At 33.9% G+C, this 17,500-nt stretch overlaps 3 protein-coding genes across 11 annotated transcripts in view; 1 reads left to right on the top strand and 2 right to left on the bottom strand.

Moving 5' to 3' along the window:
• The window catches only part of LOC122627035 (synaptosomal-associated protein 25-like), a 26,620-nt gene extending 21,335 nt beyond the window's left edge, over positions 1-5,285 (top strand). For 6 of the 8 annotated variants that reach the window (XM_043807782.1, XM_043807787.1, XM_043807783.1 and 3 more), the window contains 2 exons: positions 1-37; positions 3,894-5,285. The exon at positions 1-37 is cut by the window's left edge and continues 237 nt beyond it. In XM_043807782.1, the coding sequence (XP_043663717.1) occupies positions 1-37; positions 3,894-3,956 (100 nt within the window). In that variant the 3' untranslated portion in view covers positions 3,957-5,285. Of the gene's footprint in view, positions 38-2,250; positions 2,344-3,893 lie in introns of all 8 variants that reach the window. The other 2 variants (XM_043807785.1, XM_043807780.1) reach the window with 1 other exon arrangement.
• A 4,023-nt stretch (positions 5,286-9,308) lies between these two features.
• LOC122627028 lies at positions 9,309-13,852 on the bottom strand. The gene is made up of 3 exons (XM_043807765.1): positions 12,651-13,852; positions 11,745-12,568; positions 9,309-11,610 (listed from the first exon to the last, which is right to left on the bottom strand). The coding sequence occupies exons 2-3, from the start codon at positions 12,494-12,496 to the stop codon at positions 10,881-10,883; spliced, it is 1,482 nt and encodes a 493-aa protein (XP_043663700.1). The 5' UTR covers positions 12,497-12,568; positions 12,651-13,852; the 3' UTR covers positions 9,309-10,880.
• Positions 13,853-13,995: 143 nt separating this feature from the next.
• The window catches only part of LOC122627026 (DNA-directed RNA polymerase III subunit RPC3), a 4,362-nt gene continuing 857 nt past the window's right edge, over positions 13,996-17,500 (bottom strand). Inside the window, exons 1-9 of one of the 2 annotated variants that reach the window (XM_043807763.1) lie at positions 16,407-17,500; positions 16,116-16,326; positions 15,925-16,043; positions 15,727-15,857; positions 15,411-15,660; positions 15,132-15,340; positions 14,882-15,035; positions 14,432-14,792; positions 13,996-14,361 (exon numbers count right to left, since the gene is read on the bottom strand). The exon at positions 16,407-17,500 is cut by the window's right edge and continues 857 nt beyond it. In XM_043807763.1, coding sequence (XP_043663698.1) covers positions 14,227-14,361; positions 14,432-14,792; positions 14,882-15,035; positions 15,132-15,340; positions 15,411-15,660; positions 15,727-15,857; positions 15,925-16,043; positions 16,116-16,262 — 1,506 coding nt within the window. In that variant the 5' untranslated portion in view covers positions 16,263-16,326; positions 16,407-17,500 and the 3' untranslated portion in view covers positions 13,996-14,226. The remainder of the gene's footprint in view (positions 14,362-14,431; positions 14,793-14,881; positions 15,036-15,131; positions 15,341-15,410; positions 15,661-15,726; positions 15,858-15,924; positions 16,044-16,115; positions 16,327-16,406) is intronic. The other variant, XM_043807762.1, reaches the window with a different exon arrangement.

The raw sequence follows: 17,500 nt of genomic DNA, 5'->3' as shown, positions 1-17,500 counted from the left end.
GAATCAAAATCGACAAATCGACAGGATCAACCGGAAGGTAGGACAAGTATTTCTCTTAATCACCGTTACTTTCGTCTCTTTTTCTTCTTACGATCTTCTTTCTATTTTATTTTTATACTATCCTTTTTTTTCTCATTTTTTTTTTTTTTTTTTTTTAAATATATACATATATTTTTTTTTCTTTTTTCATCTTATCTTATTTCATTTTATTTCATTTTATTTTACGGAGCGTATCTCACGTGCGAATTTTTCTATCTCTCACGATGCACGCGTTCACCGGAACGATGCACACGTTCGTCGTTGCTTTCGCTTTCTTAACGTTTCCTTTTTGACCTTTTTCCATGATTTTTTTCCACGTTCCTTCGACCCTTCGAACTTTCCTTAACCTTTCCTATGAGATACATAACTTCAAAGAAAGTGCATAGTATTCGCCGTCGTTTGTTCTAAATTTCACAATGCAAAAAGAAAAGTCAAATTAAAAATGTCTACATTAAGAGTACAAATTTACGGTTCTTTATTACTCTGTCGTAAAAAGTATTACATGTACGGCAAAAATGTGTATATTCATTCTTTATATCGACAATAAGTCTTCTTTCTTCTATTACTTTATCTTTTGCTTTTTGAAAATTAGATGTGTTAAATCGTATGCTATGCCAAAAAAAAAAAAAAAAGAAAAAAAGAATTGTGATTAAAATTCGTACGAAGGCTTTAAAATCGCACGACAAAATTAAAAGGAATTCGCTCGACCGCCCCCGTCGAATTTTCAAGCAATGTTTTATATTTTACAAATACGAGTAAGATTTCGACAACATGCGTGTGTGTTTGTGTGTGACTCTTTCTGTAATAAATTAACATTTCCTTTTGTCTTATTCATCAAATTTTTTGAAGAAGCAAACGAAAAAACAAACAAACAAATGACATAAAAAAAAGAAAAAAGAAAAAAGAAAAAAAAAACAAATTTACATCGTGTATTCTCAAGTGTGTTGAGTATAAAAAGTATTCGTAAATGCACCTAGTACCTGTATTTTCTCCGAGAAAAATTGTTTAAAAAAATCACGAACACGATGGTAAGTAATTTCCCTATCCTTTGCCATTCCATTATCTCGTAGTCTTCCTTCCTATATTCTCTCTCTCTCTCTCTCTCTCTCACTCTCTCTCTCTCTCTTTCTCTCTCTCTTTCTCTTTCTTTCTCTCTATTTCTCTCTTTCCTTGCTTATCTATTTATCTTTCTACTTGCCCTCGTATCACGTGAAACTATATAGCCAAAGAAGAAAATTGCAACACGCGAACAAATTTAGTTGCATGCCGGTTGCCTGTAATTAATTTACCGCATTATTTCTTAAAACAAAGTAGAAAAAAAAAAAAGAATAAAACATCCTCCTTACGAAGATATACGAAATTATTTTCTTTGGAAAGTGTGGCAATTTTCTCTAACGAATCCATCTTTTTCTCACGTTGATTAAATTTCCCTCCTTCCTTATCGATGTTCGTACCTATCACGAAAAAAGATCGTTGATAGAATGATCATTGATCCAATATCCCAATATCGTATTATGATAAAAGTGAGACGATTGTTGCTTAAACATATGACTATTGCAAAAGCAAGTTCTTTGCAAAAAAGAAATAAAAGACGTAACAAAACAAAAGAAAAGAAGAAAAGAAAATTATTTCGTCTCGTTTTCATCAGCATAGATATGAGCTTGAGCACTAGCACCGCACGATTTATCTGATTTTTCTATAAACTGCTTACACGCTTGGAAAAAAAAAACGAGATTCTATTATTATAATGAGATTATTGAAATCAATTTCCAAGTACAATTAAATTTTACTTTTTTTTTGTTTTCTTTTCCAAAGATTTGATATGACAAATTACGGAGAGAAATGAATTATAAGAAGAAAAAAAAAAAAAAGAGAAAAGAAAGGTTCCGTCTTTATTATTATTATCATCATCATCATTTTTTTTTTTTTATTATTTAAACGTTTTTTTGTAAACATTATAAACGATTATAACATGCCGAACGTTGCAAATCTCGCTTAGTATAATCCTGGTAGTTATATTGTACGTAGTTGTCTTTTCTTCTTCGCTTTCTTACTCTCTCACTTTCCAATTTCCATGCACATTGTTTGATCCCTAATCCTTTGATCCAAAAGTCCACTCCTTATCCAAGCACGCGCAAGCGCGTGCATACGCACGACATACGCACAAAAACACACGCTAGTGTAACCAAAATGAAAACTGATAATCCGCAGGGCGAGTCGAACGAAACAAGGATAGCCGTGGCGAATCAACGTGCACACGCCTTGCTCAAGTAAAAGTTGAGTGTGTGGTACTCAACTGTCCGGGTATATACATATATTAATAAAAAAAAAAATATATATATATATATATATAACCACGCATATATATACATAGATATAGACATGATAAAATTATATATATATATATATATATTTATATATATCCGTCTCCTCCGAGCCTCTTCCCACCCCCAATATAAAATAACAATATAAAATATAATCCAAAAAAAAAGTTGATAGAAGGAAAATCAGTGTAAGCAAAAGAAACGAAAGAACGACAAAAAAAAAAAGAAATATGTTGTACATCCGAATAATACGACACCTCTCCCCTTTTTTCTTCTCTCCGTCGCGTCGTTTCGCAAACGCCTCGTAAATAAATCGTCGAAGAGTATCACGTACGTCCAATAATTTCTTCGATCTTCTATGTACTAATGCTAATTCTTCTTCTACTTTTACTCTTATCCACTTATATCGTAGCTCCGTTTATATTCGTTTACAACGAATTTCTCTTTTTATTCGGTCGATCGATCGCCGAACATGTACGGGATTAAATATATATATATATGTGTGTGTGTGTAGACACATATATGATCATAAAATATAGAGTTTAGAATTATCTTTTCGTTCGAAGACTATTTGTTTTCGAACGAGGATTGAACATGAACGATAATTGACTTTGTTAATTGAGATAAAAAAGTAACTAAGTAAACGGGTTCTTCGTAACTTTCGAAATTTATTATAAAAATGAAAAATAATTTGAATTCTTACTCTCTTGAAGCTTTTGTCTTCGTCTTCGTCGTTCTTCGCGCGGCTTCTATAGAAAGCTTTTTCGAATTTTATCTCAAGATATTTTTCGATCATCCGCACAATATCGAATTGTACGAATTAACGCATTCGTCAAAACTTCCTAATGGAGAATTTAATCCTTCGGTGATCTCTCTCATAAATATACATAAATATAAGAGAATAGTGTTAACTAACGTTCGAGTTTCTCCATAGTAGATTAATTGCCTCTTATTGTAACGATGTGCCAATTGAGAAAACAATAAGAAGATCGATAATTAGATGAAAAAATTAAAAAGAAAAAAAGAAGAAGAAGAAAAAGTAAGAAATAGATAAATTTGTCGCACATTTCTCAATGCATATATATATATATGCGCATCGTGTACCTGCATATTTTATTACGTTTCTGTACGATCTATTTATATCGAGAAATATATTTTTTTTTCTCTTTTAAATAATCTCCTTGTTAAGTATCGCGTTCTGTACCGCGCGAGGAAGTGACGGATAAAAGAAAAAACGAAAAACAAAAGAAAAAAAAGAAAGAAAAAACAAAAAGACGAAAAAAATAATATTTAAAAAATGAGAGAGAGAGTGAGTGAGTGAGTGAGAGAGTGAGAGAGAGAGAGAGAGAGAGAGAGAGAGAGAGAGAGAGAGAGAGATAGAGAGAGTGAGAAAGAGTGAGAGAAAGAGTGAGAGAGAGAAAAGATCGCCCGAGTACTTGGGAGGATCCATTTTGTATTTTCGACGGACGAAAATGGACGCGCGCGTTATAATTTTTCGTCCGTTTATTTTCCTATCTTTTTCACACGCAGGGCGAATCGAACGACACAAGGATACAGGTGGCCAACGAGCGAGCCCATCAGCTGCTCAAGTAAAAACCACTCACGACCATCTCTCTCTGCACCCCCGTCTCGGCCACCGGCATTACCGATACCATCATCATGTACAACAACAACAACAACAACAACAACAACAACAACAACAACAACAACCACCACAAAATACAACAATCAGCACCAAGACAAGTACTATCACAATTATACTTACAATTTACACTATACATACATATGTATACGCTTTCCTTTTTTCTTCCTTTCTTATTTACCTATTACCCTCTTAATCTATATACCTGTATTATTATTCGCTGATAAGATATCACCGAAGGGATGAACAAAATGGAAAGGATAACATTCTCATAGAATAATTGTTAATCAACAAGATTTATGGTCTTTTGATTTCTAACTTTCTTTGATTTCTAACTTGATAAATCGTCCATGTTTCTTTTTTTCTATCTCTGTATTTATTCTTTGCTACATAACAGTATTTCCAATTATCTTGACGTTACTTATTTGTTTACGTAATTGTTATTAATTTAAAAAAAAAGGAAATAGAATGTCTACTCATATATATTCGTAATATCGTCCGACGAATCATTTCTTTATCGATACTAAGACGCGAGAAACATATCGTTTGGCATTAATGTCGTTGTAATTTTCCGTACTTAAGGAAGCTTCCTAAGTCAAATTGTGTATTAAAGACGATAGCAATGCTCTTATTGTATGTACCGTGAATTTGATATACTGATTCATTAAACGGTTTGTCACATCGATTAGCCAATCCCCGTCCATCTTTAATAAAAACAAAAAAGTATTTATTTATTTATCCTTTCACATTATACTCACCCGACTTCTTTACTCTTTTTTCTTTTTTTTTTTTTTCATTAATCGTGTCTCTCTACACACGCGATATACACACGCAATTTACACACGCGTACACACGTACATGTACTCACGTTTTACGTTCACGCTCACCTTATCACCGTACGTCGCTGAAAAAAAAAGAAAATAAAAAAAAACAAACAAAATAATAAACAAAATAGAAAGAGAAATTAACTAGAAAAAAAAAATCTTTTTCGCGACGGATCTTCATCGCTCGTGCAAAATATCCAACGAGCTCGTCGTGCACTTTAAAATCGCGTCATGTTTTAAATCTTTAAATATACGGCGCTTGATTAGAGTTCTCAGCGGGAACTAATCCGCGATTAGTAGACGCCGAGAAGAATTGTAAATTTTAAGTCGACTCACGACGCGCATTAGAGATAAGCGAGAATAATAATATACGAGAGTCAAGTTTCTTATCTCGACGATCCGCTAACGAGTACAAAGCTAATAAAAAAGAAAAAAAAAAACAAAAAAAGAAAACAATTATAACGAATAATTACATAGATCGAGACGGCATGTCCGAGATTTTCTCTATTATCGTTATTATTATTATTATCATTATCATTATTATTATTGTCATTATTGTAATAATTATTATTATTGTAAAAGCGCGATCTTTAATTATCGGCGCTATCGAGATATGCAATACCTCTCTTGTATATGAAAATTCAATTAATATAAAAGAAAATGAAAAGAAAAAACACAACAACAACAACAACAACAACAACAACAATAACAACAACAATAACAACCCTTAAAATGAAACAGAAACACACACGAAAGAAAAGAAAAAGAAGGACGACTCGCGTAACGAGAGACGGCACGAACTCGAGTTTCAAGCTCTTCTTATTCAACGGGTTAAAGAATGTCAATGACAGTTGATAGTGGAACATACACACACGCGAAATCAAGAATAAAAAAAGAGATGAAGAAACATATATAGTAATCACGACACAATATGACTAATGAGAGAGAAAAGATAAAATCTAGGCCTTTTTATAAGTAACGTAAAAAAAAAGGATCGACGAATTTTCGTGTATCGTTCGTTCGATCTTGCCTTTGGAGTTTCGTGATTCTTTTTTTACTTTTCTTTTCCTTTTTTTTTTTCTTCTTTTAATTTCAAACTCTGACCCCGATTTGATATGAAAAAGATGACATCGTGCATTTTGGAAAGATTTTGATGTGTAACTTGTAACGTGACAACGTGACTTGATACTCAGGAATATATATATATATATATATATATATATATATATATATGGATGTGAGTTATCTAAGATTTTTTCATAAATGAATCTGAAATATTCTCATTTTTCTTATCTGTAGAGATACAATAAATCTGATAAATTAGAGAAAATAAAGAGAACGTTATTGATTATTAATTTCTATATATAAAAAAGAAAAGAAGAATTGTAAATCGTGTCGGTTACAGGAAAATATAAATCTTTAAAGGTAAAAAACCCTTTTGCTTATTTGCTCGCTCTAAGTAAAATTGCTTTACGTCAAAAGTTCTTTTTTTATCTCATCAAAATCGATATGAAGATATTTTAAGATCTGGTCTTAGGTGACTCACCCAATATGTATATGTGCATGTATCTATGTATACACATGACGATTTTTATCGTATAAACATTTTTCTCTCTCACATATATGCATGTATATATTTCGTTATATACGAGAATTCACATAAACATACACAAATACACACACACACACAAACACATATGTACACACGCACGCGTATACACGTAATACCGAGAGGAATACGACAAGGAAAAAGGATATGTCAGGCGCGAGAAAAGGGGTAGGGATAAGGGAGAGGAGCCGCAGATAGAAAGAAATAGATAAAAAAGAAAGGGGGAAAAGTAATCGGAGGAGATGGAAAGGAGAAGAGGGAAGAGAGGAGAAGGAAAATCAAGATTTTCCTACGAAGATTAGAAGAAAAATCCAAAGCAGAAAAGTGAAGAAAGAAGCCAAAGAAACTGAAGAGGAGGAGGAGAAAGAAGAAGAAGGAGAAAAAATGAAAAAAAAAAAAAAGAAAAAAGAAAATAAAGATCGATAAGCTCAACGAGAAAAACGCGTCGTGGTCGTCGAGAAGTTGTCCCGAACAAAACTTGTAGATAAATATAATCTCCCTTTTTTAATCGTCTCAAGAAATCACACGACTCAACATATGCACGCAACAAACATGTACACGACATACGCACACATACGTACAAAACGCATCTACATATAACACGAACATAAGTCGTAGCGGTTAGCTGTTCTCCATCTTCCCCAAAGTTTACGCGCCCGCGTGCTCTACGAGCGCGTCGAGGTCACAGTAAGGTATAACTCCAATAGTTAGCTGATAACGAGAGGAATGGAAAGAGGAAGAGAGGACATAAAAATTAACAAAGAAAATAAAAAAGAAAAAAAAAAGAAATAAGAAAAAGAGAAAAAAAAATGAAACCAAAATTATTTATCCTACAGAGCAGGGCACAAACTACTAACGTAGAGAAAGAGATAGCGAAAAGGGAGACATACTAAGCGAGAAAGAGAGAGGGAGAGAATGTGAGATCGTATGTAAGAGGATGAACGAAAGAGAGAGAGAGAGAGAGAGAGAGAGTTATATACATACATATATATATACATATATATACATATATACACATATATATATATATATATACATATTTATGAACCCTTTCCATTGCACTTTTGCTTTTTACCACTCGAATATGTCGACTAACAAATAAGATCGCGACTCGCGACCCTTGGACGCTTCGCTGGACGAACGTGTACCGATCAAAGTTGATTAAAAAAGAAAATGAAAAAAAGAAATAAAATAAAAAGAATATAAAAAAAAGAAAAAAAGGATTGTAAGATTGAAGGAGAATAGAAGATATAAGAAAAACAAAAAAAAAGTAATGTCGTGCGATCCCGATTATGGAAACGTGTTACTCGCGTGGGTGTATACGTGTGTATGTACGCGCGTGTGCGTACGCCTGTTTTGAAGAAAATTTGAAATCGGGAGGGAAAGAGAAACGACTCGAGGATCGTTAGAGGTCTATCTCGTTATACAGTGTACGTCGGGAGAGGTAGAGAAAGAGGGAAAAAATATTATTCTGACTTATATTAATCGAATAAAAAAAAAAAAAAGAAAAAAAAAGAAAAAGATAAAAGCGATAGGTGAAGGAGGTATAGAGATGACGATGACGACGATGATGATGAAAAGTGTTGTTACGTGTGTATATATATATATTATATATGTATATGTGTGTATGTACATGTATGTATACATACACACATATATAAATATCTATACATATATGCGTATGACTATGAAAATATATTTATACGTGTGCGTGAGTAATGTGTGTATTATACTTGCGTGTTTATATTATGTAATACATAAGATACACGCACGTACACACGTAGGTGGAGAAGGCGCGATTTCCAAAAAAAAAAAAGACAAAAAGGAAAGAAAAAAGAAAAGAAAAAAAAAACAAATAATGCGGTGAAGAGTCCCTTTTTCTCCCGAGACCCTTTTAGCTCTCTCCTGAATTCTAGAGAATCGTTATTATGTATTTAAAAGCATCGGTTAATGTCATTGATACCGTGTAGGTAAAACGAAGAATGTGGCGAGGATGTGAAATATGGATTAATATAAAAAAAAAGAGAGATAAAGGCGATAAAAAATAAAAAAATGGGATGGAGCAATATTATTATTATGATTATTGATTATCTATTATACGATTGTATTGTACCATTAACTTCGTCGTTATAAAGTCTTTGTCGTCTCCTATAAACGAGAGATTAAGAAAACGGAAGAAAAAAAAAATAAAAATGGAAAAAGTAAAAAAAAGAAAAAAAAATAAACGAAGAAGACACAAAAAAATCAACATATACATACACACATACATACACATATGCATATACGTATACATATACAGACATACAATAAAAACAATAACAAAAAACAAAAAAAAAATACCTTGCGTTCGCTATTTTCGGGACATTCATCTCATAGCCCGGGGATAAGGCGAATAAATATATTATATATTATATAGCGAGAACTAACGTGATTATAAATGCGTTATTTAAAACGCGTACTTTTAAATACCTATTCACAAATGTATAGATAAAACGCAGATAGACCTTAGCAAAGGAGTAGATAGAGAATGATAGAGGAGTTAGATTCAGAGAAAGAAAGACAGAGAGAGAGAGAGAGAGAGAGAGAGAGAGAGAGAGAGAGAGAGAGAGAGAGAGAGAGAGAGAGAGAGAGAGAGAGAGAGAGTGAGATTAAGAATAGGCGACTGTATGTTTGAGAGAGAGAAAGAGAAAGAGAGATATGAGAGAGAGAGGATAGAAAAAGAGAGAATGTTTATGTACATGTGTGTGTGTTAAAAGAGAACGAATGAGAGAACGAAAGGGAAAAAGAGAACGAAAAGTTCACGAGAGGATGAATAGGGGCAAAATAAGGTCAATGAAGAGAGAGAAAAAGAGAGAGAGAAAAAGAGAGAGAGAGAGAGAGAGAGAGAGAAAGAGAGAGAAGTGATAGAGAGCTATGGTTACTCGAGAGAGATCACTGCCTTTGTATCGAAGTGATCAGAATGAATGTATGTGCCGACTTTTTGGTATCGTATATTAATAGTAGGTCGAACGAAGTATGTCTGTAAAATAAAAAAGAAAGAAAGTAATAAAAAAAAATAATAAAAAAAAAAAGTAAAAAAAAAAAAGAATTACCAAATACAAAAACGAGGATTAGTGTTGCTCTCTCGAGTCGAACCATCGCACAGTGTTTTGCAATTTGTCCGAATTAGGTTGCCTCCTAATTAACGATACACTTCAACGAATTTTGTGAGAACGAGAGAGAGAGAGAGAGCGATATATATATAAATGATAAAAAATGACAGCTCTTATCTTTCGCGATGAGATCCAATGCGCGTGGAATATTGCAAATATGTACATACGTATGTATATAAACGTGTATACGTATGTATACATATATTCGATTAGTCTCAGGTTTGACAAAACGGATTAAAATTAAAAAGAGAGATAGAGAGAGAAAGATACATAGATAGATAGAGAGACTTAAATTCGTTTGAAAATAGACGAGCATATTTCATTATCTCTTTTTTTTTTTCTGTTATCTTGCGATGTTGGGTTTGGCCCAGTTTTCAGGTTCGCGTTCGTTAACTATTCTCGCTTTCTTTCTCTTTTGGATTTCCAACTCTGTGAATGGAAATTAAGCGTGTTACGGTTTTTTTTTTCTTTCTTTCTTCCTTTTCTTTCTCTCTCGAGATCTCTATTTTCGTTCCACTTTAAGTTTCAAACGAGATATCCTTTTTTACTTACGCAAAAAAAAAAAAGAAAAAAGAGAAAAAAAGGAGAAAGAAAAACATGTATCGTAAAATTGATAAGATCAACCAAAAAAGAAAAATTCCACGTTATCATGAGATCTCATTGCGAGTGCGTGCTCAATTCGAGATCGATTTACTGGGACCACCGTTGCAAATGTTGCAAGGTGAGACGAGAGACTTTATATTAGTCTATGAATGGGAGAGAAAGAGGGAACGAATGACACAGAGAAAGAGAGAGAGAGAGAAAGAGAAGAAACAAGAATGATCGATCGATTGGTTTCTCGAGAGCGAAGGATGATGAGTGAGAGAGTGCTCGTGCCTATCCGTGTACGTGTGTAAATGCACATACACACAACACGTATACGCGTACACGCGTGGACATTTAAATAATCGAGATAAACCATTAAATTAAGCTTCTCTCTTTTTAGTACCAATGCGTTGCTAGATGTATTTCAGAAATCATGGTAATAAGAAGAATTCTTCGACAGTACCGACATGATTATTATTATTATTATTATTATTATTATTATTATTATTATTATATTATATAACAAATGCCTGTGTATTTTACTTCTCGGCAAATAAACAGAATATTGTATGTTGCCGCTGTATCTTTCATCTTCTGAATACGTTAATACCTTTCTTTGGTCTAAAAGTCTAAAAAAAAAAAGGAAAAGAAAAATAAAAAAAAGGATAATAAAAAAGGATCTCCCACCGGATTCATAATTCTAATTCAATCCATAAAACGACGATACTTTTTAATCGTATCGTTCTGTTTGAACGTAGAGTATCCCTTGTTGGTCGTAGGAAAGTTTCGTCCTTGACAATGGATGCAATTGTTATTCGAGCTTGCATTGAAATTCGAGGGACATGCGAATAAGGTAGGTAACGTCCACGGTGGTGGTTGATGATTACAAACAAAATTCCTTCGAAAATTCCATGGATGGCATTGCCGTTGTCTCCGCTGTTCTCGTTGCTGTTGTCTGATCAAAGTTGGTCTTGGATAACACGGTGATGTGTGAGAATGCAAAGGTGGAGATGTTGGAGGTGCTGGCGGTGCTAATGATATCGGTGGAGGTGGAGTTGGTGGACAAGGAATATCTGGGAGTAAGTTTCTTCGTTGAACAATCCTGAAATCTTCAGGATCAATAGAATAACCATATGACGTCTGTTGAATTTTGCATCTTGAGGATCTGCCAAAGTTTCTATTACGTTTCACGCAGCAGGCACATATTCCAGGTTTCGTGAATCGTTTAACGTTATTAAACTGGGAATTGGGATTCTCCCTTCTTGACAAAGTGTCTTGTAGTGTGCCACGAAATCGATCGTAGGCGTCGGTTGGATTAAATCTTGATAGAACATTACTCTTCTCGCTTACTCTTGGACTTTGAATTATTCGATGATCTTCGTGATCTTTCTTTTCGGTAGACTCGATACTTCGTTTGACCAGCTGTTCCCAAGGTCTGTCCGATCGATTAAAATCGATGACGATTAGAAGGATTGATAACATTTTAATGAGCTAATTGAAACAGAGAGAGAGAGAGAGAGAGAGAGAGAGAGAGAGACGTAAGAAATTAATAAGTTATGAAATGTTTACCTTGGAAAATCAGCTCCGCCGCATTCTCTACGAGTTTTTTCCTCGGTATTCAAAATTCTTTCGAACTTTTCTAATAATTTTTTTCGATCCAATTTGCTCGGTTTTGAAGTCAACTCCTTATCTATTTTATTTTTCGTATTATCGGTAGTAGAGAAACGAAGAACCGTAGGGCGCAGTATCGTGCATGAAAATTCTTCGTTTTTGTTAAAATTCTCACGAAAATTTCGTTTCTCTTCGTACTCTTCGGATTGAGGAGGAAATGGGGGTGGTATAGGTGCGAGCATTAAGTTCGGTGTCTTGGTCGTCAATTTTTCTCGAGATTTCAAATTCGCTTTCATAGACCTCTCATTTTTTTCAATGAAAATTTTATTATCATCCAGTAATCTTTCTTGATCATGTTCATCGGTTGAAACCGGCAGATAACGATACGTCTTTACTTTACTCTTTTTCTGATTTATGTCGGACGTACCATTTTTCGACAAAGTTGGACTAGATTTGACTTTTCGAAGACGATCGATCTGTACCAGCTGTACCGATCCACGCGGAGTAAACACAAATTCGTGCTCCTGCTGACGTTTCCATTCGCCCGAATGATTAACTTTGTGTTCAGAACGAAAGTTGGGCGATTCCAATGTTTCTTTCACGAGAGATCGCGTTTCTAGGGTCTCTTCGTCGGACTCCTGCGATAAATTTTCATGACACTTTGAATGAGGGCTCGATATGCTACTGAAAATCCAAGCGCGATAGTACATCTTCTCTGGGCCGATATAAAATTCATTGCTGTATGCAGTCTGAACTAGACGCGACAGTGCGCTTAGTATAAACTAAAAATGATTTTATTCTATAAAATTTACGATTTTATTCTATAAGGATTTTAAGAGGCGTTATATCGTTTAACCAACGAACCTGATAAAGTGAGAGGAATAATAGGAAAAATATCAAAAAGAATCCGATGACTCTTGCGTGCGTTAAGATGATCGAACGACATCCAACGTTCCAAACGGTCTCTTCGTTATTAGGATCAAAGTTACAAACTTGACTAGCTTGGAGGATTTCTCGATGTCCACAGGGTTCTACGATTTTGTTGGTACAGCAAGAAAATGGTACATCCTTGACGGTTGTTATCCGGGCTTCGTCGTTTTTCGTCGATCTTTCGAAACATAAAATATACCGATCAATATACAACTTCGATCACGAATCTTAAACGTTTCGATATCGATAGAACAGAGATTATAATCGGTCCGATTATACCCACTGCCCCTCCTGCTGACGTTTATAATCCTCATAGTCAAAATAGTCCATTGATACTTTAGCCCAACTGACACGGAACCAATCGCGATAATCTTCGCTCCCACAACATTGAAACTCCATTTGTACGGCATCGACGCACGATCTAACTCCATCGTCGTTCGCATAATTCTCCATAGCTTCGATCATACTATCTTCACGGATCTTTTGTTGGAAGGTGCTGGATCTTAGAAAACAGGCAACGTTGATGGCAGCGACGAGACATCCGGATATCAAACAGAGGACCGCGTGTAAGAATAATATACGATTGGCTTCGTGCCCGTTGTTCTTGTCGTCCTCGTCGTCGTCAGAATTTCGAATGTCCGAGTTCTCTGAATTTTCCTCGTCATCGGATTCGTTTTTGTTGTTCTCTTCGAATTTAGTTTTTGGCGTGGCAAGAGGAAGACAAAGGTAAGCCTTCAGTCCAAGTATATAAACAGGAGCACAGGGTACAGCTGCGACGACTATCACAGTTGGCCAGAGGTGTCCATCACCTGCTCGTCGTGATCTGCTCGTTAACCCACGGCGTTATAATTTTAACGATTTGTTTTTTTACATTTAAATATCCTTCCACTTTCAACTACTACGTTAACAAAAGTTATCTTTATTTCTAATTGGATTCTTCGAAGAATCGACTAACCTGGCACTACGAGATTAAGATAATCGCCGATGTCTCGTCTAAGTTTTATTGCCCATACTACGGCAGCAAGCACCATAATCAAACCGATCATGCTCATCGTGGATATGATCGCTCGAAGAACTTTTATCGACCTCCAAGTAAAAGTAACATTAGGTACGCCCATGTATTGACTAACGTGAGGTAGTCATGTGTCATTTTGACTTGTCATTTATGACTTTGTCGTTTCAATTTTCAACTTGTTATACCGGGTGATAAAAATTTCACGCGACAAGACACTCGATTGCTTTTCGATTTTTCAGCCTCTATCCGAGTACCAATTCTCCCTTTTCTTTTTACTTTTACACAATATTTCGATATACATACACGTACTTATCTATCTCTATGCATTTGTTTCTTATTTAAGTTGTTTTAATACAAACTTGGATTAATTTGTTTTGTTTAAATATTATCTACAATACGACATATAAAAAGTTCTTACGCTAATTATCAAGATGACAATTAAATTTGTAATATTTAACGATATTCATCGAATATTTACAAACAAATTATACGATTTTAGTGATAACGCACGTACATAGTTAACAAAAATAAAGTCTCATCTATTTGTAATTCTGTAGCACCTAATTTCTTAATCACGTGTTGCACTTTGTCCAAATGCTGTTTCTCCGATGGTGTCATCATCTCGGCGATCTATCAAAAACATGAGGGATAAATTATTACGAAATTTTATCTCTAACGTTATTATATTTAATGTACGCACCTCTGCCAACTGTTCTTCGGTAGCTCCGTGTTCTTTTAAATTGCTCGTAAGCGTTTGCATGCGCAACTGTTTGTCTATCATTCGCCTATTAGTTGTCGCTTCGTGATCTCTTCTTTGCATGATGTTGTACAAAGCGTGATAACAATGCTCGATTTCCATTTGAACAACCTGATCCAAGTCTATGTGAAATAAGAAAAATGTTTTCGTCGGTGCTGACGAAGGACCAGCCTTTTTCATTTCTTGCATTTGCAAATAATTCTCTTGGAGCAACGTGTACGTCAAATGTTTCGCCTCTTTTGCAGGTATCATAGCTAACTGTTGAATCTGTTCTTGTTCGACAAATTTTTTACTACGTACCAATCTGTCGATAAAAAAAAATAAAAAATAAAGAAAATCTGTGCGAATTATATTCGACGAATCGAATACGAATAATCAATTTAAATAAACTACCGAAAAATTCTGGCTGCTTTCGATCCGAAACGTTCCATTACGATATTTTCTAATGTTGTCCACGCTAATTGATTAAAAGCTTCCTTCATGTTTATACTGTATTGTCCGCCACCCGAATCTCCTACACGCCTTATAAATTGACTCGTATCGTCATCTAGAATCATATATTGTTGCTATAAATAAAAATAAAAAATATTTATATTACGATTATAACGTTTGATCGAACTACTTGTGAGATATTATTCCATACCGATAAGATTCAAATATTGGTCCAGATATTGTATAAGCCTTGGATAATTTAATTTTTTTATTACATCTTTTATTTCGATATATGGAATGGGATTAGATGTATCTGCCCACGATGCTGTTCTCAAGTACATCAGAAAAAGTAACTGTCTCATTAACTCTCCAGCATTCTCATCGAATCTTGTACGTATAGCTGACACGATAACCTGGTCCCTATGATAAACAGTATTTTAATAAATCTATTCGAAACAATTGAAATTCTTTTCATTTCTTAACGATTCACCTAAAATCCTGAATAAATCGATCGAAATTAACTTTCCAGTATATTTTAGTGTCATTAGGATCATCTTCCTTTCCTTGAATTAGGTTCTCCAGTGCTTTTAAATTAATTTGTGGCATATCAAAATTTGGCTTTTCATCTATGTCACTTTTCGTATTTGTACACAAATCGCGCATAAGAAATTGATTTTTTACTAATAAATCAAAATTATCTTTCAAAGACGATACAGATGGTTGCATATTACCGCATGCATCTGTAATTAAAGGTTTATTAATTACCTGTAAATAACGTAAAATAATTATGTGGATAAAATGCTTACTAGAAGAGTGTTGAATTTTTTTATATGCATTTATTATAGTCTGCGACGCGGTTAAAGATCCATTTTTCAGCACTTCCTCCAGCATTATCTCCGACTGATCTCCGCATACATTTTTTACAAAAAACATGTACCTGTAAGATTAAATATATTTATGAAATAAACATAGATATCATTGTATCATATAAACCATTAAAATACCTTGGATATCGAAGCATTAAAATAATTTTGTCTGGTAATAAAGTATATTCTGTACGTGTTTCATTTTGATAATAATTTACAAGTCCGTATTTAATAAGAGTGCATAAGGATTCCTTTACCTAAAAATCATTACAAGATTTCGTTAATGAAACTGAATAAATCTTGATATATTTCAAAAGTTAAATTTTTACCTTAACAAGAGGAAGACGAGTACTCTGTCGAATAAGATGTAACGATCTGCTACCGTGTATAAAAAGATCATTTCCTACACGCTGTACAATAGGACCAAAATGTTCTACCAAAATAGTTGAGCATAATTTACTGTAGATCAATGACATGTTTGTTACACAACAAAATAATACGAAATAATAATTTAATGAAATTCTAATATCACAGTCACACCTACAACACAATTCAAGATAATTATAAACAAATATTTGATAACAAAAACTGTACTATATTATTGAAAAAAAAATTCTCACAATAATTACTTTTTTAGGCATATTACTATACTATTAAAAGTTTCATAACATAACCTCGTTAGTACATTGCCGCGAGCATGCACAATCGGCATTTAAATATTTCCGGCCAGTGAAATTAAGTGCTGCCATCTAGTTACCGTCGATAAACATAACCGGTGTTGACCGTTGGTAATCGCAGTCGGTAAAAACCGATTATGCCTTATTTAACGATTACCGGTATCTGCAGTATCGTAAGAAAACGCAATAAAAGGATTATGTTACAAAATACGAGATGGCAGCACTCAAATAAATTGTTTTGGCTCCAAATTTAATTGCTCTTAAAACTGATACACATTCTTTGAAGTTCTCATAATCTTAAAAATAAAAAAGAAAAAGACAAAATGTCTGCTTAATAAATTCATTGCACTAATTTTACTACTTAAGAATAACAGATCACTACGAGAGTTCTCCCGTCAAAAATACATTTATTTTCGAGATCGTTTAATAAACACCAACTAGTCGAGCGTGTCGCGTGGTAGGCTCTTTGTACTTAGCAAATGACTAAACTTCTTGTCGCTATGATTATAAGAAAATGCATTTCTCGCTATATCTTTCTAAATGCATTATTAATCGAACCAAGTGTGTCTTATCGTGTTATCGTTTGTTCGCCATTACCTGCGCCAAAATGAAAACGCGGAAATTAAAATAAAAAACAATTTATTAACGACATAATTACAATAGTATATTCTGCATGTGGAAAGCAATATTTCTTCTCTTTATACATCCTTTCCTCCCCCCCCAGGTTGGATATATCATCTCGGCAATATTTCTTTCATTTAATCACAAGCCTACCATAAAATATCCGCACTCGCACTTGACATGAATTTTTCTCTACTCTCTTTCTTTATTTCTTTTTTTTTTTTTTTATCCCTTTCGCCTTTCTTATTCGCCCTTCGCGGTCAACGTTCCCTTACGAACGATTCCTAAACGCAGCTGTGACTTTAATCGTGTAAATCGATTTAAATAATATTTTATTTATTTATTCTCATTTTTATATTTATTTATTTATTTATATATATTATATATATATCGGCTCTAAGCACGTTAAGCCAAGT

The sequence above is a fragment of the Vespula pensylvanica genome, chromosome 2 (genome assembly GCF_014466175.1).
Source record: "Vespula pensylvanica isolate Volc-1 chromosome 2, ASM1446617v1, whole genome shotgun sequence".
Taxonomy (NCBI): Eukaryota; Metazoa; Arthropoda; class Insecta; order Hymenoptera; family Vespidae; genus Vespula; species Vespula pensylvanica.
The sequence above is the reverse complement of the archived record's forward strand: the minus strand, read 5'-3'. Positions and strand labels throughout refer to the sequence as shown.

Excerpts from the sequence above, each read along its gene's own strand:
- LOC122627028 (XM_043807765.1), bottom strand. The coding sequence starts at position 12,496 with ATGTACTATCGCGCTTGGATTTTCAGTAGCATATCGAGCCCTCATTCA. Across the intron at positions 11,611-11,744 it reads GGCGGAGCTGATTTTCCAAG|ACCTTGGGAACAGCTGGTCA; the intron begins GTAAACATTTCA and ends TCGATCGGACAG.